Below are 26,695 nucleotides of genomic sequence, written 5' to 3'. Positions count from 1 at the left end.
TGGTCTCAGAACACCTTGTGGGTTGGAGCCCCCTTCAGCTTCAGCTGCAGCCCAGAGAAGGAGCGAGGCTGCGCTCCGCCTGAGACAGCACCACTAGCGCTGCTGAGCTTGGAGCTTTGCAGGGGGCTGAATTCCCAGCTAGACCTCCCTCGGCCTCTTTCTTTGTGGGGGAGTGGGGAGTGTTGTCTCCACTTGAAAGATCTTGGCTGGGTTTCTTCTCCTTTTTGATTTTAAGTAGTTAACCTGCACGAAAACTGACTTCGAAGTGTTCATCAAGGAAAGCAACGTGGTCCCCACGCTGGAAATGAGAAAGGATGACAGTTTCTGAGGCTGACTGTTAACGGCTCAGCTGTAGGTGTGGTCCCCCATTCAAAATGCCATTTAAAGCATTTGATACCTTCAGAGAGAAAATTCTGAAACCTGGAAAGGAAGGAGTGAAGAATGCCGTGGGAGATTCGTTGGGGATTTTACAAAGGTAAAGTTTGAATGCAAACTTTAGGTTTATTGCTGAGTAGCTGCACATTGCCAGTGCTCGAGAGATTTTGCTTAATGTTTTTAAAGCCATATTTTAATAAAGAGAAGGTGGGTTAGATTAGATGGCTTCTGGAGCCCCTTGCAGCTCCAACAGAATATGCCTAGGGGAAAAAGATGCAACTAAAAGTACAGGGTTGAATTAGGAAAATACCAAGACATGAATTCTGCTTATACAGCAGGATTAGCACTTATTAGACATGGTGACATTATATATTGTGTTTGGCATTGAATTAGAAAAGACTCAGGAAAATAATATTTCATATTAATCCTATAAGAATGACAAATATGCTTATGCTTGGAGCTTAAATAATTTTTAAGAATTTATTACTTCATTTTTTTTACTATAAATTAAAATAAGATGTTTGCCAATTGTTTAGCTTGTTATATAAACTATATAAAGTGGTTCCTGATTTTGCAGTTTTAAAAGAGAAGTGTTGTTACACCAATAGTTTGAAGAAGGTAACTTAAAAAATTAGTGCAACATTAGTATTCTTTAAAGCAGAAAATCTTACAGGATTACAGTGGGAAAATGTTAAGTACTATTATTGAATTGAATGTTTTTGTCCAAAAATTTTTTAAATATATTTTTAAAAAATTAAAAAATATCATTATTGAAAGGAGAGTTTGCTATAAATGAATGGATGCAACATTTTAATTTGTGATTTTTTAATAGACTTAGTAAATGCCTTTCTAAGTTTTACTGATGAATGAATAAGGGTCCTCACATACAAGGTAAATGACTCCCTTAATCTCTCTGATACCAATAAGTGTAAAGAACATCCTCGCTAGGATTTTTATGTGTTTAAATGAGTACTTCTAATCATGATGAGTGAAAATGCCACCTGGTATTTTCTTTTAACTTTTCCATGTTATCTCTTAAATTTAAAAAATGTTATCATTTAAAGGACTATTTGTAGACACACTGAGATGCATTCCATTTCTTATGTTTTATAACACAGGGGCTTCCGTCACTGTTAAATTTGTTATTTGTGTCACTCTTGAAGAGCTTTCACAGTCCGAGAACCTGGTTGGGCCCTTTATTAATATAGTGATCAAAAACAAAAAGGTTTCAATCAGACCTGAATTATCCCGTACAGATGAAAACCTAGTTCAGTGAAAGCAGGGTGGACCTGCCCAACGTAGGGCTTGATTAACATAGCCTGTTCCTTTAAGAGTGTTTATCCTTCCACAGAGCTCTCCCCAGGTAACGCCTTATCATGGTGCTGTTCCTTTGATTACAAATGCAGAAGGGAGGCGCAGTGGCTTCACGGGCACATTCAGGTGATGACAAAGGAATCTGACAAAGTCAGGAATAAAAACCATGCCTTTGGACCACTGCCACCATTATAATCATCAAACTCTGTGTCTTCCTTCATGAAATACTTGACAAAGAGTACTTAGGAACTTTCTTTTCCAACATTAAGTTTAATTGCTTTTTTGAAATTTAAATGCTTTTCTCTTTTCAGTAGGAGACTTCTCCTAAGAGCTAGTTTTGCTTTGTTTGATTGGATGATCCGCTTGAAGATCCTTTTGTTTACCAGTTGGTTTACTTAGGGATATCACAAAATTGGTGGTTTCCATGTTGCGCGACCTCCACCCAAAACTGAGCTCTGTGTTGAGGACCCTGAACACTTTTCCTCAGAACTGAATCATGGAACAGTAGACAAAGGGATAACTGTGCTTGAGAAAGAGCGTGCACTAAATGCATGCTCGACGTTAGTGTTCTTGTAGAATGACTTTAGCAAACATCGAACCTCTTCTTTCAGTGATCCCTACAGGGAAATTATTGGCCGAGGAAGGAAAAAAAGGCATTACCTGACCAGCGATCTAAGCTGATCCTCTGCTCTAAGGCCCTTTGACTGGAGCTCCACAATTAGGGCTTCTCCAATGACCGTGGCCCTGCCACGCACTTGGTGTCAACCGCGAGTCCGTAAGATAATTCCATATCAAGTGCCTGGCATCTCAGAGTGGACATTCCCTCCCTTGTTGATTTTTCCCATTAAGCCGGTTGAAAGAATCCAATATAAAAAAAAAAAATCAAAAGCACTGTTTTCTGTTTTGTAAGGGACAAGGACAAACACATTTAGAAGTTTGAAACACTCTCTCTCTCTTAGTAAATCATAGATGCCTATTCATGTTTGAGGCTGAGATCATCGTGTACGTGGAATTGTCGAGGTGCTTTTTAATCACGGAGTGTTCCTTGTGGTCAGAGGAGTGGCAAACGCACAGGGAAGTGTTTGAAGTTGGCACTCGAGGCTGATTACAGACAGGCATTGTTAAGCTTCCTTGAGAACAGTCATTGATAAGAAGCAGCTGAACCACTTTATCAGCTAAAGGTACAATAACATTTTAGAAATGTAGGAAGAAAGATGATGCACCTGCTTACTGTCCAGTACTGGAACAGATACAGTTGGAAGGCACTAACTTTGGAAAAGAATGTCCAGAAATTGATATTCAGATTTGTCCAACTTAAATGACAATATGGGTATCCTCTACTTATGGGTAATAAATGATAACAGCAAACATTATGTTCCAGGTACTATAAACTTGTTTAATTTTAGCAACCTTATGAGGTGGGGCTGGTTATAATCATAGTTTTACAGATGAGGAAGCTGAGGCACAGAGAGGTTAAGTAAGTTGCCCAAGGTCACACAGCATGTAAGTGGCAGAGATCAGACATTCTCTGCCCACCTTTCTCAGTCATTACACTATGCTGCCTTTCTAATCAAGTGCCTTTGCTCTTCCCATTCACTGTCTTGAAATTTAACCACTCACTTAGCTTTAGGGAGTTATATGGGCTACAATGTAGTCAGCAACCTCTGGATCTTAAGGAAAGTATGCATTTTTCTCCTGGGGAGGCTGAGGGGGAAATCAGGCCTTCTTTCAAGTATTTATATTTTCCCTTTAAGGATATGGAACCAATCCCTGAGTTGTGCCCATCCTCGGCACTCAGTGGTTGTGTATTGAAACTATGTACCCTCTCTGCTCCGTGGACAAAGGCAGGTGTGTGAGAGGACTCTGAGATCAGGTGAGCCCGGGTTCCGTTGCTGAGGTGTCGTGCACTTTCTGCCTGCACAGCCTCAGGGAAGCTTGGTTCCCGCCCTTGCAGCCAGGGTGCTTCTGTTAAAGCAAAGTCAGATCTCATCTCTTCCCTGCTCAAAACCTCCCACGTTTCCTGTCTCACTCAGAGAAAGCCAGTGTCAATGGCCTTCGAGACACCACCTGATCCAGAGGGCTCTGAGGAGTCCCACCCACTCGTCTCCAACATTCTTTTCCTGCTCACCCCACTCCAGCCACACTCTGCTCTCTGACTGGGGCTCCCTGGACGTGCTCCGGTGTCAGCTTTTCTCCCTGATAGCCTGCTGGCTCATTCCCTCACTTTATTCAAGCCTCTCTCAGAGGTCACCTTCCCAGGGGGACTTTCCGGGCCATCCTATTTAAAGATAAAGGTCACCTTCCCTCCTGCTCCCACCTACTCCCTGTCTGTCTCTGCTGCTTTGTTTTACTCCACCTCTCTCTTGGGGAAGGTTCTCTAAAAGCAGAGCCTAAGACAGGGAGTTGGATGAGTCTAAGATTTATTGAGGGCAGAGGGGGCTCTTTCTGAAAAGATTGGAAGGGGAGGAGTAAAGAAAAGCAAGAGAGGGAAGGGGAAAACCAAGCATGGATGTGATCTCAGGTAACGCACGGGGCCCAGATCACAGTGGGAAGCGCTGGGGCATCGCTGGCGCTGAGCAGAGGGGCCAGCCTGGTATGTCTCTGCACCAGTCAGTCATTGGATGTGGGCGACCCTGGCAGGTGGCGGTTCCTAATGAAGGTCACCTAGCGGAGGGCGAAGGGAGCAGCAGCCGAGAGCTGCCAACGGCTCTGGAAGTGTGCTGGCCCCAGGGAGTGCCTGGCAGCGTCTGTGACAGCCCCCTCACTGCACCTCTCAGGTCTAATTGCTTCTCAAAATTAAGCTCACTCCATTTGGGTACAGCTTCTCAAAGACGCTGTGGTGGTAATTCCTGAGGAACCTTCCAGAAAAGAGTTGGTGGGGTGCTCACCAGCTCCCATGGCTCCTACTGGTCCCTCTGTCTCCCCATCCTCAATTGCCCTCGCTGCTGTTAGCTTCCCTGAGGTGTCTGAACCCCTGGTGAGCATATCCTCACCATGCCATGGTTGCTGTGTTTGAGTTAAAAACTAAACAAAGCGGTAGCAGGAGATGCCACACAGGATCCCCTGAGGTCCAAACGTAAGTCTTCCTGCTCCTGTGATGAAGCAATTGTCCTAACCTCTCCCAACGATCAGGATCAATTACACTTGCCACTCTGGTGACCCTGGCCTTGCCTTTTGGTCTTGGTGAGAGGGCCCCAAAGTGACTGGGCAGCGGTCATAGCCGTATATTCGCTGGCATTTCTGTGATATTCCAAAATGGATGGATTCTTCCTTGGGAATCAGGACTATCAGACCCACAGAACCTGAAGCTGAAGAGATGAGATGTTCCTCAGGTGGGTAACTGAGAGACGGTGCTTCCCTCCCTTACTTCCCAGGCCTACTTCTGTTGTGCCTACTGGGGACATAGCATCGTGTAAAAGTGTTGGTTTATGGAATATGCTGTATCCCGAAGGACAGCACCCTATCCTCACAGAGAGTCATCCCTGATGCCTCAGCTGCGTCTGTAAGAGGCTTCCACAGCTGTGGCTGGCTGCCAGCCTCTGGGTCGTATGGTATGGGGTAGGGCCACTGGGTCCCATTGTCATGTGCCCTTGCCGATCTTCCTTTGCTGTAAATTGGGTTTCAGCCTTAGGTGATGTTGTGTGGAAACCCATGTCTGCCAATCAGGGTTCTGTAATTCCTCAGGTAGTGACGTTGGCCAAGACTTGCAAGCTAAAAAGGCAAACTCATATGTGGAATATATGTCAGCCCCAGTGAGGATGAATTGCTACCTTTTCCAGGATGAATGGAGTCTTATGTAAAAAATTTGCCACCAAGAGGCTGGTTTGCCTCCTCAGGGTTTGTGCCCTATCTGGGGCTCAGCCCAGTCTGGTTGCTGACAGCTGCAGAAGCTAGACCTGCCGGTGAGTAGGAGTCCAAGCATGGCTTTCATCTCTACTACCATGGCTACTCATGGGGCCTCTGCTCTAAAACTGGGCACCTCAGAAAAGAAGCTCGAGAACAACCGGCCAAGTCAGCCTGTCTTTCTGGCTATTTAGTGCCTCTTCCAAGTGGGAGCTCTCTCTGGTGTGTGTTCCTCTGCAACCTAAAGATCTCACACTTTGTGTCCATTCTCATAGGTTCACCTGTATGTCTGTCGATTCCTGTGTGTCAGGTCCCTCCATTGTCATTCTGACTTTGTTGCTCTTCTCTCTGCTCTTTTTAAAAAATTTAATCTTTATTATATTTCTTTCCATGACCGTTTAGTCCCCTTATCCTCCCTCCCCCCAGCAATCACCACACTGTTGTCCGTGTCCATGAGTCCTTTTTCCTTCTTGGTCAGCCCTCCACCTCCTCGCCTCCCTACCCCCATCTCTGATCTTTAAAGTGCTGCCACTGGCCTCTGCTGCTCCAGGATTCTGTCATTCGCATTGCCACTAGGGAGCCCAGTTCTGCTACAGCACCTCCTACTGTTGTCAGCCTGCAGAGGACAGCCGCGGCCGAGCTTCTCGGTGATGCTCGTGGCCTGTCCCTACTGTGCTCCGCGTTGCCTTGGTAAAGAGAGTATTAGCTCAGGCCCCCGGAGGGCTATAGTTAGCTTGCAGATTTTCTGGTCTTATATAGTAAATCCATGAGAGCATGCCCACTTCTTTGAGCCTTTTGATCCCTTTCTCTATAATCTGCCATAATAGTTCTGACATTGCTCTTAAAAAACAAAACAATTACAGAAAGACCTATTTATTGAGGAGTATGGTCAACATTAAAAATGTGTCGTAAATTTTTATATTCCAAATAACAGACATTGAAATTTTAGCTCAAGGAGTAGCAGAGAGCCAATTTAATCCTCACTAATTCATCCATATGGTTCACTCCGATTCAGTAGTTGTTATAACAGGCATTAGAAATGAAAGAAACCTATAATTTAGGTTTATTGGATGACAAAGGAAAGGAGAGGAAGTGGACCCCTAGACCTACAGAAGAATACTCCTATGATACCCTTGGGTAGTCTCTCTTCTAAATGAATATGAATGGCAAGAGGGATGATGTTGGATACACTTATTAAACCATGACCTGACTTCACCAGATCCCCATTTTCAGGTTCTGATTAAAAAGGGGAAGTCCCTCATGGTCAAAATGAAGGGCAGAAGTCACTGATAGTTAAATTCATGTCAAAGGTGTGCACTACTCAATTACTAAACCACAAGAAACTCTCGAGTTATTTTTAAAAACCTATAGTGGCCATAATCTCTGACCACAATGCAATAATGACTTAGTACAATTATTAAAAAAAAGTCATCAGGTTCCTCTTGACCTCTCTACTTTGTCTAACCTTCTGAGAGCCACACCAACCACTTACAAGGACCGTTGCCTTGGCCTTTGCCAGGATATTCAATCCTGTGTCATGGGAGAATGTCCCCTGTTAGTTTCCTGGGGCTGCTGTAACAAAGTGCCACAAATTGGGTGGCTTAAGTTTATTTATTTTCTTGTAATTTTGGAGGCCAGAAGTCCGAAATCAAGGTCACCCTCTCTGAAGGCTTAGAAGGAGGTTTCCTCTTTGCCGCTTCCTCACTTCTGGTTGTTGCTGGTAATCCCTGGCGTTCCTGTGGACACTTTGCTTCCGTCTCTGCCTCTGTTGTCATGTGGCCGTTTCCCCTGAGTTTCTGGGTCTAAGTGTTTAAATTCCCCTCTTTTCATATGGACACTGGATTACGTTCACCAAAGCAGGTCTCACAGATCAGAGGTTAGGACTTTAACATATCTTTTGGGAGGACACAATTCAACCAAGGCCTCATATTGACAAACTTTCTCTTACCCAACTTTATTATCCCTCCACCTCCCTCCAGCACTTTCAGAATCCATTCCCAGGCACACTTTCCTGCCTCCTGCTGGTAAATGTTTGTCAGATCCTGCTTCTTTGGTGTATAATCCACAGGCAGGCCCAGTACATGCCCAATGTGGGATTTGGTTCTAGTTATCGGTTTGGTGGCCAAGGAGGAAGGTAGGAACAGATTCTGAAGAGCATCAGTATTGTCTTGTAAGTCACCTGCTCCATTTGAGGCTTTGCCTAATTTTCAAGTAAGGAGAGGAAGGATGTGTGTGTGTGTGTGTGTGTGTGTGTGTGTGTGTGCGTGCGCCCCAACAAGGGGAAGTAGCCACTTATCCTCTAATCCAAGTCTCAGATATCCTCTCATCCCAAGTTTTCAGGATCCCATTTCTTATCAGGATCTCAGCTTTGGTGTAAGAAACCGGCCTAAGCTCAGAATTCTCCCTTCTCTGGAGTTCCTCTGGTTTTCAAACAAAGCTTTTGTTGTTCAATCATTTTAGACCTACCGAAAAGTTGCAGCGATAGAACAGAGATTTTCTACATATGTACTCCTTACTTGGCTTCGGCTAATGTTAACTTCTGACTTCACTGCGGTACATTTGTCAAAACTAAGACATCAGCATTGATGCATTACTAATTAAATGCCACACTTTATTAAAATTTCATTACATTTTCCACTGATGTCATTTTTCCTGTTCCAGGATCCAATTCAGGTACCACATTGCCCTTAATTGTCATGTCTCCGTAGTCTCCTCTGATCTGTGACTGCCTCTCAGCCTTTTCTTGTTTTTCATGACTTGGACAGTTCTGAGGAATACTGGTTGGGTATATTGTAAAAAATCCCTCAGTCTGGGTGTATCTGATATTTTTCTTATGATTAGACTAGGATTGTGATTGTTTTTTTTTTTTTTTTAGGAAGAGTACTACAGAGGCGAAATGCCTTTCTCCTCACATCCTGTCAGGGGGTCCACACTATCTACATGGGTTACCACTAGTGATGCTAACCTTGGTTGCCTGGTTAAGCAATGTCTGCCAGGTTTCTCTGCTTTTCCATCCTCTCTTCTTTGGAAGCAAGTCACTAAGTCCAGCCCACGCTCCGAGAGGATTCTTCCATTTTTACAATAAAGTCTTGTGCCTGAACTTCAGTTCTCTCTCCCCTCCACCTGCAGGAGAGAAAGGTCTCTTTAAAGGGTGACAAGGAAGCAATGGACTCTTGCACCTTCCTTTAAATTAAGGATTGATTGACTGAATCCTCTTATTTTCTCTTTTCAAAGTATCAAACGCATTTAACAATCGCCACTGAACTCCATGGGGAAATTGCTGTTTCTTCATACCTCCCCAATCACCAGAGATATCGCATGGACCGGTGCACCCCTGCACTTGATTCATACACATCACATATCAGTATGAATCCCAGCTCACCACAGGTGAAAGAAAGCCTTAGCATATGCACTGGCACCACATTTACATGCCAGGAACTGTCAACACCCCACCTCCCACCAGTGGTGGGGTCTTCATTGCCAGCCAGCTAGTGAGGAACCAAACTCGAAGATCCCATTCTGAGATTCTGCCTCCTACAACTGTCTCTTAGCGACTCCCCACCTCAAAGGCTTTGGCCAAAAAGCAGGGCACAGGGCATCTCAGCTTTTAAACTCTCAGCCTTCTCTTTCTAACCATCTCTTATCTTCTCTTGGCCTAGCAGTATATTTTCTTATCTAGGGTTTATTTTCTCTCTTTTACCAACGTTCCCCAAATATCTTTACAATAACCAAAGCCTCTATGTGCTTTCTTAAACCTTAGTGCAAGGACCATAGACTCAATACCTACAGAGTAAGGCAGGACCTATTGTATTTTTTTTTTTTATCAAAGACATGCTTTACATATTAACACAGAAGTAGTCCCCACTTCCACGAAGAAACATGCAATATCATTCAAAGTTCTTAGCTGCAATCAACAGAATCTACTCTAGCTTAAGTGGAATGCAGTTTAGTAAAGCATGTTAGGAAGCGCTCAGGGAGGACCAGACCTGGACGCTCCGCCTCCAGGAAAAAGGCAGGAGAGAACCTATTGTACCTACTACCACCAATGCTTGCCGCTAAGTACTAACTATGATTTGGTCCAGCAGTTCTGCCACAGCAGGCACAGCAGGACCGGTCGCCTCCTCCATCTGCCAACGTTTGCGTCGCCATTTCTCCTGCACACTGTGTTCTCCTCTCGTTGCTCTTCACCATCTACATCCCACTGGAGTGCTACTGATTCATACACATCACATATCAGTATCATAGCTGCAAGAGAGCATAGAGACAGTAATGTTCTCTGCTGGTAAGGCAGGACTCAAAATTTCAGGGGGCAGTTAAGATATTGGGCATCTGTGAATGGTGGTTGACTATGGATTGTATGTGTATTCCTAGTCTAGTTTTTTTCCCTCTACTTTTGATAGAGTTATGTGTACACAGCATATTTTTCTTTTCTCTTCATTTTATCTGTAAGGAAAGCACCAGGGCAAGTGTAATGTTAAATGGCAATGGAGTTCAGCATTGGACTGACAGTAGGGAGTGGTGGGGACTTTAGTAAACAGGGAGCCAATTGTAGCCATGAGAGAACCTGGGTCTAATAATTCCAGACCTTCAGATTTTTCCAAATAAGCCAGAAGGGTTCTAATATATGAGAGGATGCAAACAGTTCCTTTTATAATTGACAGATAGTATTCAGTTTCCCAATTACTTATTTTTAAGAAGAGAGTAAGTTCACTATAATGGACATACCATAATCTGAACCTATAGAACTCAATGAAAAATCCTATCATCTGGTTAAAAGATGCCAGAATATCACCTCCTTAGAAGAACCACTTGAGGAGAAAAACATACACAACCAACTGGGTGTGTGCTGTGATAGAAAATGTACCTCCCTACTGCCACATAGCATGTTATTAAGACTTAGGAAAAGAGTAAAAGAAACACTATCGACCTCATGGGGCTGTTATGAGATTAAAATGACTTAGTGCCCATCAAAGTCCAACACAATCTCTGGAATATCAGTAATTTCAGCCATTATAATTTATTTTAGTAATAATAATGATGACAGTAACAGCAATAACATTTAAAAATGCAGGCTGTATCCCCCCTTTGTGATTTTCTTTTCTTTCTTGGTACACTTTTTCTTCTGAGTAGGACATTTTGTTTTTCTTTAATCCTGACCTTCCTTCTCTGCCCATTCTTTTTCCACTGTAGAAAAATCGATGGGACCAACGAGGAAGAAAATAGCATTGAGCTGAATGCAGATGGAAGGCCAGTGCAGGCGCCCAGGCAGAGCCCCGCACTCTGCGACTGCCAGTGCTGTGGCGTCCCCAAGCGTTACATCATTGCCATCATGAGCGGGCTGGGGTTCTGCATTTCCTTCGGGATTCGGTGCAACCTTGGAGTTGCCATTGTGGAAATGGTCAACAACAGCACTGTCTATGTTGATGGAAAACCGGAAATTCAGGTCAGTGTCAGTCTCTGGTGGGAGCACTTTTAGCCATCCCTGTGCAAATGCTTTGCTACGTGAAGGAAAGTGCTATACCTCATTCACTGAAGTGACAAAAATGTAGAGGGGCATCTATGCACCAAGCACTGGGCAAGGTGATGGAAACAGATGCTGAACAACACAGGCTGGGCCCTTGTCCTCACAGAGACGTATAAGCAAGTGATGAGAATTCAGGGTTCTAGGTGCTATGCTGGGGTGGTCAGAATGCTCAGGATCATATAACAGAGGGGGCCTAATACAGAACTTGATATTGTGAAAGAATTCCCAGAGAAAATGATGGTGGGACCTGAAGGATGAGGAGGAATTTGACAGAGTTTTGGTGGGCTGGACAGAAGAGTCTTTGAAGAGAAAGGAACATGTGTCAAAGACTGTAGGAGGGAAGGAGGGTGGGAGGAAGGAGGGAGAGAGAGAATGGTGAGTTTAGAACTGGGATAGGAGTTTGTCTTTTCTGTGTCATGGCCCACTTTTGGCAACCTGGTGAAGACGTATGAACCGTTTGTCAAAATAATGTTTTCACTTCTGAAAATTAAATATATGAGATTATAAGGGAAACATTAAAATACAGAATCAAGATATTTAAACATGAAATTTGCAATATAGAAACATATGAGCTGTCTGAACACATGAGATGAAAAAAATCTAGCAATGGGTCTAAATATCAGTGTACTTTTGAATTTTGAACTATAAACAGTAATTTGAGATAGTAATAGAGTCATAGGGACTGATAATATGACTGTAGTTGTTTGTTGCCTACCTTCATAATCACAGAAGATGCTAAATTTCAGGTAGGAGTTAGGAAAAAGTAAGATGCTGATTTTTTCACATCCAAGTTCACAGATCCGTAGTATTCCATTCACAGAGTCCAGATTGAGAACCCAGAAAGAGAGTACAGAGTAGGGGGGAGCATCAGAAGATGCAGGCAGCAAGGTAAGTAGGGGCCAGATCATGTAAAGCCTGGTAACCCACGTAGGGAGTCATTGATGGGCTTTAAGAGGAGGCAATACAATAAAATCTGTGCTCCAGAATGGTCGCTGTTTAGCAGTGAGCTCCTGAGGGGTCAGGATTGACGTGAATGGAAACAGGAGGTCCTATTTCGAGGGCTGTTGTAGTCGTAAGTGAGCATACTCTGATGTGACTTAAGTAGTATTGTTTTTATAAATCACCAGAAAGATAAAAATCTGATGTGTTTCTTAAATGGTAAGGCTCAAATCATTGAAAAAGATGAAAATATATGCTCAGTAGATACCCAATAAATACATGTTTCATTGTACTGAACACGTGCACCAGAATGACTCATGTGGAAATCCCTCCATTGGCCGAGAGGCCTCTAATTGTCGTCTGGTCTGACTCCCGGCCACAGTTGGAAAAACATTTAGACCAGAGTTCCCCAAACTGGTGTCTGGCACATCACTGTTCTGCAAGCTGTGCTATGAGGAAGGCATCATGTGAAATGGGAGCCCTCACTGTGCTGTGTTCTATGAGAAGCTCCAGGAGCAGCCGTGCAGTGCTGCGCTTCCGGGACTCGACAGCAGAACGCGCTCCTTCATGCCACCTGTGTTCGTGTTTCCTGGGCCAGTTCCTGCCAACTGCTGATTTGGGAAAATTTGATTTCAATCCACTAAAAAGAAGTTTTTAGTTGGCCTGTAGGTGTTTTTTTTTTTTTTTTTTGGTTTGTTTTCTAAGAGATTATTTTGCTAGAAGAAAAGAACTCCGTGGAGATTCTTCTAACTAGTCTCTTTTTGATGTCACAGATGCATTTTTTTAAGGTGGATGCTTGTTTTTCTTTGGGGGGCGGGGGAAGGCAGCCAAGGTGTAGGGAGCACGGCATGCATTTTTTAAATAAAAAGTGATGTATATTAGCAAGGTTTCCAATGTATATTGTACATGTCCTCCCAGCTTTTTGTAAGCAAGGCCAGCTAATTAAAACTTGTCTGCTACGGCCCCAATTAAAATGAGATGCTGGTTTGGCTTTGTTTATTGCCTGAAAAGATAGGCCTAGGTCAATAGTCTGCTCTGGGGCATATCCAAAAGACACTTGAAAAACCTGAAGAACAATTCTGGTGTGTGGTCTGCAGCTTCTATGGTTTTACCCTCCAGAGTCTTGGAGAAATGGATTAAGATCTAAAATATACTTTGTCATTGTTTTCATTGGCCTTAAAAGTAGAAGTTGAGTAGCATTTCAGAAGCTCTAACACAGTTCTAATTTACAGTAGGCCATTTTTCTTTTATCCAAAGAGAACAAAACTTAGAGATCAGCTGAGTATGTTCAACCTGATGACAAAGATACTTCACTAATCGTATTAAGAAAGGCTCTGGATGGCTGGTAATTTTGTTTGTCTGATTTTTTACTTAATGGAGGGAAATGTAGATATTTTGCAGTGAGACAATGTTAAGTCCTCATTTTCAAAAGAGTGTAAAAATTAAGCAGTATGAATAGATAGGTCTTGCAAAAATGTGGCATATATTTTATTATTACTGGTATAAAAGATAGTTTTAGCTGATGTGTGAATAATCATTGGTGGTTGAATACTTATGAGTTTTCAAACATGTGAATCTAGCATATGGTGAGCAATAAATAAATGACTGAGGTTTGAGAAACTTCAATTATTCCCCATTACCCTCAGGAAACGTCCAGACTCCTTCCCATGAATCGTGAGCTCTGGGAGGTTAAGAGGATGGACTTTGGAACTGGCCAGAACCTGGTTTCAAACTTGACTCTTGTTTTTTAGCTCTGAGACCTTGAGCAAGTTGCCCTTGTGTCTTGGTAAGGGATTGCTGGTTACAAAAGAATAGAAATTCAGGGAAACCAGTTCAAGGTAAAAAAGGGAAGTATGGTAGAGCTATAGGGGATCTCATGAAAGTGAGGGGCTGAGAGCAGATCTGCTGTGTACGTTTGTATGACCGGCGCCCAGGACTGGTGGGTTCAGCTTGAGCTGGGACTGAAATCCAGGCTGTTCTCCACCAGGAGGAGGAAAAGGAGTCTTGATGTAGTCGTTTCCGAGGCCTGAACAGAGGTCCTGCCAGGGAGGCCAGAGCAGAGCTGGACCTCATGGGAACTAGGACATCCTTACTAAGCTCTCCGGTGTGCTCGCTCCTCACGGCCTCTCCTCTGTTCCTCTCTGACTGTGCCTCATTCTCTGAGTCTCTGAGTCAGGGACCATTTTCTTTTCTTTTCCATGGTTCCTCACTGCTCTCGAAAGCTGACGTTCCTTGAGCCTTTGCCTTGCCAATGGGACTTGTTGCAGTTCAGTATTGTTTAACTAAAATCTCTGGGTTCAGGTTGGAGAGAGGGAAGGGGAGAATCAGGGAGAGAGAGGGGAACAAGCAGGATTGAGAGAGACAGACGGAGGCTGTCTGGCTGAGTCCAGTCTTGCCTCTCTCTAGTCAGATGTCCACTCAGTGGGGGAGAGGCCCATGGCGCGGAGGAGGGGGGGAGAATCCTCTTAGAAGGACATGTGAGCAGGGAGACAGGAATCGGCATTTCTAGCAATTCTTTGCTAACTTTCATTGCTTTTGTGGTAAAATGGGAATAAAAGAGCTGGTTTGCAGATTCAATGAGATAATTTGGTGCTAATATATTAAGTGCCTATATTAGTTTCTTAAGGCTGCCATAACAAATGACCACCAACAGAGTGGCTTAAAACAAGAGAAATGTATTCTCTCACAGTTGTGGGGATCAGAAGTCCAAAATCAAGGTGTCAGCAGGGCAATGCTCCCTTTGAAGGCTCTAGGGGAGGATCCTTCCTGACCTCTTCCAGCTTCTCATGACTCCAGGCTTCCTTGGCTCATGGTGGCATCACTCCAGTCTCTGCCTGTGTCTTTAGGTGGCCTTTTCCTATCTGTCTCAAATCTCCCCATGCCTTTCTTTTAGGACACTTGTCATAGGATTTAGGGCCCAGCTGGATAACCCAGGATAACTTATCTAAGATCCTTGACTTTACCACATCTGCAAAACCCTTCTCCCAAATAAGGCAGCATTCATAGGTTCCAGGGATTTTGTGTGTCTATCTGTTGGGTGCCATTTTTACCGCCCAACATAGTGCCTGACACACGTGCGTGGCTTACACTAATGGTTCATAGTTGGGACCATTATGATTCTAACCAGACTCAGGTGATGTTTCTAAAAGTCAGTTCTCAGCAGGGCGAAGTGATCTTCTTCATGTGTCATGTCCTTCAGAGAATGGACAGAAACACAATCCCCTCAGAGAGAAAGGCATGAGCAAGGGACAGTATGGTTAGCAGTCAGCCACTGAATGAAGTGGAGTCCCCTGCCTTGGAATCTTGGTTATTCTATGACTCAAGGCAAAAAAGTATAGTTTCTTCTTCTTAGCAAGAAAGTCAAGTCTTTACAAGCAATGGGAAGAACATAGTATTTGGGGTCAGGCAGGTAAGAGACCTCAATCTCTACTTTCCTTGTAACTAGTTGTTGTAACCAGTAACTTGTAACTAGTATGACCTTGGCCAGTGAGTTACTCTCCCTAAACCTCAGTTTTCTCATCTACCAAAAAAAAAAAAAAAAAAAAAAGCAGCTAATAGTAATTACATTTTGATATTATAAAGATTAAAGGAGGCAATACATGGAAAGTGCCTTAACAAAATCATGTTTCTCTTCTGCTTGAAGCTTCCAATGGTTTCCATCTCTCTTTGAGAAAAATCAAGGTCCTTATAATGATTTAAAGGCCCTTCATCATTTGAACTTCTCTTACTTAAACTCCTACTCTCCTCTCCCTCACTCATTACCCTCCAGCTTTACTGACATCCTGCTGTTCCTTTCTTTTTTTTAAAGATGAGTTCCTTCTTTCTTTTTTTTAAAGATTTTATTTATTTATCTTTAGAGAGAGGAAGAGACGGAGGAGGAGAGGGAGACAAGCATCAATGTGTCGTTGCATTTTGTGCACCCCCTGCTGGGGATCTGGCCTGCACCCCAGGCATGTGCCCTACACTAGGAATCGAACCAGCGACCCTTTGGTTCACAAGCCGGTGCTCAATCCCCTGAACCACACCAGCCAGGGCTATTCCTTTAATGCACAAGATATATCCCTACCTCAGGGCCTTTGCACTTGCTATTTCTCTGTCTAAAAAGCTCTCCTCTCAAAGAATGAATGCACAACTTATTCCCTTCCTTTCTTTAAGGGCTTTACTCAAAAATCATCTCCTCCATGAAGTCTCTCCTGACCACTTTATCTAAAATCACATCCTACCTCAATCCTACCCAATATTTTCTGTCCCCTTCTTTATTTTTCCTTGTCATCCTCTCATCACTGACCACCATCTAACACAGTATGTACTTATTTATTATCTGCCATCTCTGCTGGCATCTCCATGAAGACAGCAATGACTGCTGCTGTTCACTGCTTGTCCCCAGGGCCTAGAACAATGTGTGACACATAGTAGCAGGAAATAAAAAATTGGTGAGCTGGTTTGAGTGAATAATTGTTACTCTTGAGCTTTAACTCCCCAATCTGCAAAATGGAAACTACAGTACAGGGTACAGGCCAATCTTACCTAGACTTGATCTCTTAGAAAGCAAAGGCAATTCTTATTTGAATCTGTATTTACACTGTCTGGCACCTGACCCAGCACCCAGGAGGCACTAGACGATTGTTGAATATGTGAGCAAATAAATAAGTAACAATTTGTGGCAGGAAAATAAACTGTCATGAAAATTTATCAGATAGAGTATATTGATAATTAAGAACCTTTACACCTTAATAGGAACATCTTGTATTTTGATATCAACCGTTTACAAAGCCATTCATTTATTCATTTGGCAACTATTTCTATGTACCTTCTATGCTCCAGATATTTGTTTTAGGTCCTGAGGCTATAAAGTCAAAAGGACAAGGCTGCTACCTCAGAGCTGCTTGCCACGCAGTGCGGGAAGGGAAGCAATGCGCGAAGGGCTGGCTTTAGGACAGCACAGTGTGGGTGGGTGCCCTGGCCGTGAGAACACAGGTCTGTGCAACCAGTGAGGGAAAAAGTGACCCCATCAGTTCAGGGGCGCTGCGGAGCCTCCTCTGAGGGAAGGACGTTTGCAGGGAGTCTGAAAACAATGACTTCCGCGGCCCTGAGAAGGCAGTGAGGAAAGGGACTCCAGCCCCAGAGATCGCATTTTCCATGGCCCGAGCCGTGGCGAAGGGTGTTTTATCGCTGTTGTCATTGTCATCGCAGCAACGGCGACCGCTGACATTTATCGAGTCCACATTACATTCCAGTGTTAAATGTGTTAAATGCCAAATCTCTAAGCAGACGTATAACCTACTAGAAATATCTGTGCCCTTTCTCTCCGTGTATCTTATGGGTAGGTAGAAAAGGTTTTATTATCCTTTCTAAGAAATGAAAGACTTAAAGACTCTCATTCCTTTTGTGTTCTCTCTAAACTGGCACCTAGTAAATAACCTAGTAAACCTAGAACTTATTTTTTTTTTTGTTTACCTCACACGCTGTTTTACTTGTTTCTTGGCATTCGTCATTATTTTGTATCGATGAGGTCTGTCCAGAAAGTATCCAGCCACGTGCTATGCAAAATAGAGACATTTATTGAAGAAGATGCAAGATACAAGAAACATTGTACAGAGGACAATGACACCTCAGTCCCCTTCAAAGCAGACACCTTGAGATCTCACACAGTTCTCCCAATCACCATCAGCTGCCCCATTGTATTTTCCTGAATCTCACTGACGGTCTGAAATTTCTTCCCTCTTAAAGGTGATTTTAGTTTGGGGGAAAGCCAGACGTCACAGGGCACCAAGTCTGGGCTGTAGGGCGGCTGCGTCACCTGGGTGATTTGATGTTTCACCAAAACACAGTATGAGATGTGATGCTTGCGGGAGCATGTTGTTGCAATGAAGCTGCCAATCATCAGTCGTCCAGAGCTGTGGGGCCTTCTGAATCGTCTCAATAGCTTCCACAGACGAGTGTTCAAGCTCAGTGCAAAATCTGATGCAGATCCGTTGCCCCGCTTGCTCCATCATTTTGAATGTGATGGCCACCGAGTACATATGCTCGCTCAATGGCTAGTCCAGCAAAGTCGTCGTTGTTCATGCTTGTGCATTCCAGTCTACTCTCTTTGGCTGCCATCAATGTCATACAAACTGTTCTTGTTATATTAACAATGGCTGGATGTTTTCTGGACAGACTTCATATATATGCACATATATACAGACATTATATATATATTTTATTTGGTATATGGTATATATATTTGGTATACATACAATATACGTATGTTTGGTGTGTGTGTGTGTGTGTATACATACCATGTATATGTATCATTTCCTTTTGATATATAGTATATATTATATATAGTTATATTTAAACATATCTATATGTTTAAATTTGAACCCAGTCTGTCACTACAAGGTGAGCTCCTTTAGAGTAGGTGCTTTGTTGTATTCACTGCTATATCCCAAGCACACAAGAGGCTCTACATAAATAATTGTTGAATAAAGGAAGGAAAGAAGGATATTGTGGGGTTATTAGGGAGAATCATCAGTCCAAAATGGTGGTCAAGTGTTTTCTGACAAACACAATTGTATCTGGTTTCTTGTTTTCAGATAGCACAGTTTAACTGGGATCCAGAGACGGTGGGCTTTATCCATGGATCTTTTTTCTGGGGTTATATTGTGACACAGATTCCAGGTGGTTTCATTTCAAACAAGTTTGGTGCTAACAGGTAAGATATACCTATATAACATGAGTGCTACATGGATCATAACACGGCTTTCTACTTTTACGAAGTGTGCAGAGCTGGCTCTCAGTTTGGGGTACAGAATGAAAGACAGGAGCCATTCCAATGGATGTGATTGACAGATATCAATCCCATGTGATCCTGTTCTGAAGAGTCTCTTTTTATTTAATCTAATTTATCTTGCAATTGTTAAAGTGATAATGTAGTAAAAAAGAGCAATTGACTCCGAGTCAGGAGTAACAGTTTCTGGACCCTAACTAACTCCCTTGGTGACCTTTACTGAGTCACTTTCCTTCTTCTCTGGGCCTCAGTTTCCACACCTGTGAAATATAAAGCATGGATTAGATTGGGTTTGAGCTGCCTTTGATCAGTAACATTAGGTGATCCTGTGTAAATATCGTCCAGTACAATACAGGTTTTGTCACGTAAGTAGTAGGGACTGGCCTCTAGATTGCAAGATGCCTTTAATGCCCTTGAGATTCTGTAGTAGGTGTTTGAGCAATTAGAAGTAACCAGGGCAGAATGAGGTGCCACAAGAAGCAGTGAGTTGTCACTCAAGGTATTCAAGCAAAAGAGGGTGGTCACTTAGAGAAGAGGCAGCAGGATCTATGTACCACAAAAGGAGAGTGCCAGATATTTCCAAGTTCCTTCTAATTGTGTGTCTTGTGTAACATTACATGGAGGGGTTTTGTGAAGTATGCATTTTATAAAGCAGTGTTTTTTTTTTTCAAATAAAGATTTTATTTATTTTTAGAGGAGGGAGAAAAAGAGAGAGAGAAACATCAATGTGAGAGAGAAACATCAATGTGAGAGAGAAACATCAATTGATTGTCTCTCCTATATGCCCTGACTGGGGCAAGCTTGCAACCCAGGCATGTTCCCTGCCAGGATTTAAACCTGTGACTTTTTGCTTTGAGGGAAAATGCCCAACCAACTGAGCTAAAGCAGTGTTTTTCAAATTCTAAAACACAGCTCTTTAGATGGTAATAAAATCAATATAATTATTTACCAATGAACATTTTCTAAAAAAGAGAGAGATAAATAGAAGATAATTAAATAGAATAAAACAATAGAAAATAGCTCATTGCACATTTAATTTTTGCTTTTTGAAACTTGTTTCAGTTACATTAGTGTGTATGAGGATGTATTGGGTTGCAATATAAAATATACTATGTTTTATGGGTCAAAGTAAAAAAAGTTTGAAAGTCATTACCATAAGATCTAAATATGTATAAGCATGACTCTATTTACTTACGTTCTTCTCTAATTAGTGTCCTGTTGTATTGTCTCTTAACCTATTATGTTCCTTTTAAAAAGTGATAAAATATTGGCTCCTGTGATCTCTGGGGTTAATGTTTACATTTCTGCTCTAAATATGCATAATTTCCCAGCCTGTGAAATGGGCTGAAGCATCACTAACATGTGCAAGAAAGGAAGGAAGTGCAGCCTGCTCTCTCTTCCTAGGACCCACTGGTCAAGGCAGTGAGGAGGAGGCAAGTGGCATGGGGCAGAGAGCTGGGGGCTGAGACAGGTACATAGCCTGTCTTGTGTTTGGCTGGTCCCAGGACACAGCATCTTCTCAGACGGTCTGTATCCCCTCCCGGTAAAGTGAGAGCAGAATTGTGAAGCAGGGGACTCAACCCAAATGTGCACAAGTCATGAGGTAATAGTCAGAATGCGTCAGTTGGGTAGAACCAAGCCGAATGGTGGGTCTGCAGCAAGCTCACCTCATGCTGGTCACTCTCCAGTGTCAGGACCTCATCCAGGTAGGACATCCCTGTATTGCCAAAAACATGCCCATGATTTGTCCAGGAACCAGAGCATAGGAATCAAAGCAGGCCAACAGTCTAGTTTGGGATGCACCAGATGGTAACACATCCATTTTTCTTTCTATTAATTTCCATAGTGATCTTCTATGAACTGTTAGGTTCATTTCTGATACTTTACTGAAGTGCCACATCCGTGAGCAGGCCTGCCCAGTAACATAGTGTTTTGGTCCCTCAGGGTCTTTGGAGCTGCCATCTTCTTAACATCAACCTTGAACATGTTCATTCCTTCTGCAGCCAGAGTGCATTACGGCTGCGTCATGTGTGTCAGAATTTTGCAAGGTCTAGTGGAGGTAGGAGATTCTTTCTTTAACTGTTTTTGATATCACTGGAGACAACACAGTCCTCTAGAAAAATTCAGTGTCTGAAGAAAATTCCTTTTACTCAGTTTTCCAGTCTTCCACCTTGTATTGCTATCTCAGCTCTCTTGTTATGAATACTTTAATTTAAAAACCTTGTGTAATTCCAAATTTAAACACAGTAAAGGACCATTTCATAGAGTGCAGAATTTTAACTGAGTAAGGAATGATCTTGGAGGTTATCTAATCCAATGCTTTTCATTTAATAAATGATGAAAGTAAAGCCCCAGACCTACAGATCACATAGCAAGGACTCTTCCCACCGAAACAATTTAAATGGAATTATTAATAAATTTGTAAATTCTCAAGAGTACAATCTTACACAGAAATTTAACTTGGTAGCATAATATAGGCAGAGGACTTTGCCAGCTACTCCACTCTGCCATTGTAGTCCAAACGTAGCTGGAGACAGTATGCAAACAAATTGGCGTAGCTATGTTCTAAAAAGCGTAAAAACACAGAACCTCATTGTAAGCAACAATGTCTTTGAAATCATGAGTTTGATGTGCTAGTGACATTTTTTTCTGAAGCATGGTAGAATATACATGTCACTATTACATTAAAAAGTGTAGGTTGTTATAGCAACTCATATCCAACTCTAGTGCCACTAGAATGTTGTACACCACATTCCTGAAAACACTGATATGGGGGAAAGAACATGCTATTGTAGCCATGAAGAGTAGCATCTAGTTACTCAGTGGCTCTGAGCCTCAGGCTCCATATCTTGAAATGAAAGGATGGACCAGCTGATTGCGGAAGTCCCTTTCCGCAGTGATATTCTGTATAATGTGAAATATAAAGGCCCCCTCCACCATCCCCACCATGCTTACGTTTCCAGTGGCATTCAGACTTGAGCAACTGTGCTGTCAAAATAGCATGCTGTTTAGTATTTATAAATTGGGCTTTTATATTGAAGCCTGTGTTAAAGACTCAGGATTCACATTTTAAATGCAAACAGAAGCTGGAGTCAAATCACACAATCTATTTTCAACCATTTTGCCAGGGTGTGACCTACCCAGCCTGCCACGGGATGTGGAGTAAGTGGGCACCACCTTTGGAGAGAAGCCGACTGGCCACGACCTCTTTCTGTGGTAAGTATATTAGAATCATAGCAAGTTTCATTTAGGAATGCTTTAGGCTTCAAGTGAATATCCTACTAAATGGAATCTATGTTTTTCACATAACAGCAGTCCAGAGGTGGTGAATGGTCGCCAGTGTTGGTTCTGCTGCTCAATGATCCATCCATCCAGGGCCTGCCCTACATGGTCCTGAGAGTGATAGCTTTTTTTTTCTTTTTAATTACTAATTTATTTATTTATTTTTAAAAATTTCTTTTCAAAAAATTTTTATAAATGTTTATCATTGTTCAATTACATTGGTTCTCATTTTCCTCCCATTGCTCTTCCCTGCCCTGCCACCCACCCCCCATTGTCCTCGTCCACGGGTCCTTTATATACATGTTCCTTGACTTGACCTTTCCCCTTCTTTCCCCATTATCCCCCTCCTCCACCCCCTCTGGTCACAGTTGGTTTGTTCTTTATTTCCATGTTTCTGGTTCTATTTTGCTCACTTGTTTGTTTTGTTGATTAGGTTCCACTTATAGGTGAGATCGTATGGTATATACTCCACACAGAGAGTGATAGCTTTTTGCTCTCATACTTGTTCCTTGTGTTCACAAGTTGGCTGTCACAGCTCCAGGCATCAAGGCCACGTTTAAGGAAGGAAGCAGGGGGAATGGGTATCCCAGACACATCTGTTCTATTCATTGGAAAAGCAAAAACTTTTCCAAACCCCCCTAGCAGGCTTCCACTTATATTTCCTTGGTCCTATTTGTATCATATGCTTTACTAACCACAGAGAAGGCTGCGAAAACAAGAGCGTAGCTTTTCCAGCATCATTGGGAATGGAAAGTAAAAAAGAAAGAGTTGGAAATGGTAGTTGGATTAGCCATCAAATGGTATTTGCCAAAGTCAGAATCCAAAGAGACAGAATCATCAAGCCTCCACTCGTATTTTTTTTAGAGAGAGAGAAATGGAGATTAAAATTTAAAATTTAGTTTTATTAAACTGAAGCTAAAGTTCAATAACTTGCCCAAGTTCACATAGCTACCAAGCCATGGAGCTGGAGCTAAACCACCTGATTCTTGATTCAGAACTTGCCTCACTACTCACTCACTGCTATGTATACATTGTCCTAGGGACCCTTTAATTATTTTCAAGATTACATTCCAGATAAAAATGACGTGGAAACCATGCACCTTACCTGGCAGCGAATTAGTGGCCCTTAAGTAGTGATGTGATTTTAATTCCTGGGTCTCCAAACTTCAGTGGCTAAGGTTGCCATACTCTGAGCTATGCCTTTGGGACCGCCCCTTTGTATCTCTGGGAGTAATGTGTGTTCTGAAAGGTCTTCCTAGATACCAATCAACAATTGAACTCCCACTGTCGACACAGTTGTATAATATATTTTCAATTTTTTTTAGGAGGGAAAGGGCCCAGGAAGACAAAAGTGACTTAGACCGCACAAGTCACCATGGGTCCTGGCAGAATTAGGTTCAGAATTTAGGTCTGTCTAGTTTTTCAAGCTAACGTGCATTTTCTAAGAGAAGCTAACCTGTACTTCCTAGCTAAAGGGAGAAATAAAGCTTCCTCTTTATTTCTGTGAATATTTTTATTTCCTCCTCATTCTTTCTCTCTACTTTCTTAAATCATCATCATCAGCGTTGGAATTCAGTGTGACATATTCACCAATGTGCCTAGTCTGAAACTGCATGCACAGCTGAGATGTCTTTACCTCTTTAGCTTCTCTTGTCCTCGGAAACCACTTCTGTCCTCTTGTTTGCAGTTCAAGGTTATCTCCATCCCCACTACTGACCTGACCAACTCTAGAAAAATGTAAGATTTTGCCCCGGCTGGTCTTCTGAATTGTCAGAACCTTGACCTTATTGTCCTTGGAGGGTTTATTTAAGGCATTTTGTTTGATTCACCAGCAAAACAAGCATGACTAATGCCACTCCTTATTCTTAGTGTCTTTATAGCCCTAAAAGGGTTGGTTTAAGAAATGGTTTGACTCTCCAGGGAAGGCACCTGATCAAAGTCACAGGCTTTATTACTTTTCCCAGCTAAGGTGTGGCCTTGGTTTCAAAGAACAGCCAAAGGAAAATGCCATTACAAGGAAACCCAGATCTGGGGCTAATTGGTGCTTATGCTGAAGAAATATTGCAGTTGGGAGGGAATTTAGAAACCATCTAATTACAGCCATTGTTTTATAGAGGAAAAAGAGGGTGGGGGGAAATATAAATTCTCACAACGAGTGAGAACAGAACTGGGGAGTCTCCCACCCGCCATTCAGCCGTTCCCCACTCTCCGTGCCATTTCACAAGCATTTGAGGGCTTCCTCTGTCCTCTGTGGCGAACACACAAGGGGATCGAGGCACCATCAACTCCCCTGGGCAATGTGGGTAAAATGCTTTATTGGGGTGCACTCAGGGGCTGCGGGTGTAATAAGAGATTCTGTGCAGCTGTGTCCGGAAGGAGGAGAAAAATTTTGTTCAATACACGGGGAAGAAGGACAGTCTTAAGTTATAAAATGTCCTGCAGGAAAGAATGCTTCTCTTACTGTGAGGAATTCTAGGCCAGTTTTGAGTGGGGAATGCAGGCTTGAACTGTTCAGTAGTTCAGTGGGCTTTGGATTCCTACAGACCTGGGTCCCTGTCACTCACTTGTACAACCTCAGGCAACTTACCTCACCTCTTCCAGCCTTGGTTCCCTTCTTGTAAAATGAGGGTGATGTTGGTACCAACATCATCAGGTTGAAAAGAGCATTAAATAAAATCACAGGTCCAGGATACTCAGCACAGTGCTGGGCACACAGAAAGCACCCCGTGCATCTTAGCTGCTGGTTACCCGCTGACCCTCCCTGTCCTGGCCATTTCTCTGTCTCACCTAAACAGAATCCTTCCACCCCTCGCTCGCAGGGTGTTTGGCCTGGGGAAGAAGACCACCTTCTCCACACATACAATGGAGTTGGGTATAGCTCTTCCTGGAATGCTCTGGAATGCTTGCCTTACTGCTTTGAGGAAGTCTGAGGTTAAAAAAAAGTGCACTGTCATTCTGTACATGACAGTAGCAGTGATAGTTGGTGTTTATACAGCATTAATTATTGCTTACAAAACATCTCCACATACATGGGTTACTTGCTTAAGTCAGCTGCATGACCTAGAGACTTCATTCCATCTTCTTCCTGAGGAGCATGGGTTAGAGAGATTGAGAGACTTCCTCAGGTGTCATGATGTCCAGATTTGGGATTCCAGGTTGGGCCTGTCGTGGCCAGTCAGGCCCAGCTTGGAAAGATGGAATTTAATCTCCTTCTCTGGGATCCCCAGACTCCCATTGCCGGAAGGTCTTCCTTGACACGGCATTCTGGGATACACAATTGCCTTTTGCTGCTCGCTTTTTCTGATGTGAGAATTTTTTTCATTCTCAGTCCAGAGGGAACTTCAGATAGCTGTTTTTTTCTTGATTCGGTTAATATTTATTGGAAGTTCACAGGGCCCATGCCCACAGACATTATGGAGCTGGGGGAGACAGCGGCGGCCAGGGCGCTGCCTGTGCCCTCATTATCTTGTCTAGCAGGATAGACAGCCACACGTAGGTAAGTATTTACCAGATTAAGTATTTACAAAGTAAGACACAAACTTAAAAATGTATTCATTCAGGAGGTGGAGGATCATCCTGCCGTTTAACTGCTTCCTGATTTAAAAAAATCAAGATTCTCAAAAGCATGATTGTTTACTAGGTTGAAGTCTCTTATTTAAAGACGTAGGTGATAATCCTTCGCAACTGAGTTCTGAAAGGCAGATCCATGTTTCTTCGCTTGCTGTCTTCAGCACCCAATATTGCGCCAGGTTGAATTTTTCAGACTTCTCTCAGATTTTTCACATCTTTTTATTCCATTCTGTCATTAATTTCAAATTGCTCTGCCTGAACAATTTTTGTCTAACCCCTCCATGGCACCTGGATGAAGTTTAAGGGCATCGTGGTGACCTTTCTCTCTCAGAAGCCCTGTTTTGAGGCATGCTGGGAGTTTGCCTGTCCCTCTGCACGGAGGCATTCTGGCTCCTGCCCAGTTTGATTCGATCTCAACCCAACCATGTGAATTCCGAATGGGTAGGAAAGGCTTGCACAACGATCAGTAGTAAAGCACCGCTCAATCTTTTCTTGTTGTAGGTTCCTATGCGGGGGCAGTGATCGCCATGCCCCTGGCAGGCGTGCTGGTACAGTACATTGGCTGGGCCTCCGTCTTTTATATTTATGGTGAGTGCCTTGACTTTATGAGTTTCCATGGGTGCCTCATGAAAATAGAGATTACCAACTCAAGTTTATCATATGAAAGGAATCCTTGTTTACCTATGATTCATTTAACATTTATATTAAAGATGAATTTCTTAATAAGCAGAACATTATCTTTCTTCAAATATCAGTTAATAACAACAAAATGCTTTCTCCTAGCTGAACATGGTGCCGTTTGGGAATATTTTGAAAACTGAAAAAATTTAGAGATGAGAGAAAATGAGGCCATAACATTAAGCCTTTTGTTTTTTACCTGCAGGTATGTTTGGCATTATTTGGTACATGTTTTGGCTGTTGCAGGCCTATGAGTGCCCAGCGGCGCATCCAACGATATCCGATGAGGAGAGGACCTATATAGAGACAAGTATAGGAGAAGGAGCCAATGTGGTTAGTCTAAGTGTAAGTATCAATGGACAGATGAAGGCTTGCGACTCTATGAGAATTTCTCTTAG

General features: G+C 42.8%; 1 protein-coding gene across 2 annotated transcripts in view; it reads left to right on the top strand.

Moving 5' to 3' along the window:
* The first annotated feature begins 374 nt into the window (after positions 1 to 374).
* The window catches only part of SLC17A8 (solute carrier family 17 member 8), a 39,096-nt gene continuing 12,775 nt past the window's right edge, over positions 375 to 26,695 (top strand). For both annotated transcript variants that reach the window (XM_054574475.1, XM_054574474.1), the window contains exons 1-7: positions 375 to 475; positions 10,723 to 10,975; positions 18,574 to 18,692; positions 20,712 to 20,826; positions 21,896 to 21,983; positions 26,121 to 26,207; positions 26,503 to 26,642. In XM_054574475.1, the coding sequence (XP_054430450.1) occupies positions 375 to 475; positions 10,723 to 10,975; positions 18,574 to 18,692; positions 20,712 to 20,826; positions 21,896 to 21,983; positions 26,121 to 26,207; positions 26,503 to 26,642 (903 nt within the window). The remainder of the gene's footprint in view (positions 476 to 10,722; positions 10,976 to 18,573; positions 18,693 to 20,711; positions 20,827 to 21,895; positions 21,984 to 26,120; positions 26,208 to 26,502; positions 26,643 to 26,695) is intronic.

Source organism: Pteronotus mesoamericanus, unplaced genomic scaffold (assembly GCF_021234165.1).
Source record: "Pteronotus mesoamericanus isolate MK-2021 breed Mesoamerican mustached bat unplaced genomic scaffold, CSHL_Meso_final contig_263, whole genome shotgun sequence".
Classification (NCBI taxonomy): domain Eukaryota; kingdom Metazoa; phylum Chordata; class Mammalia; order Chiroptera; family Mormoopidae; genus Pteronotus; species Pteronotus mesoamericanus.
This window is presented reverse-complemented; position numbering and strand designations above follow the sequence as displayed.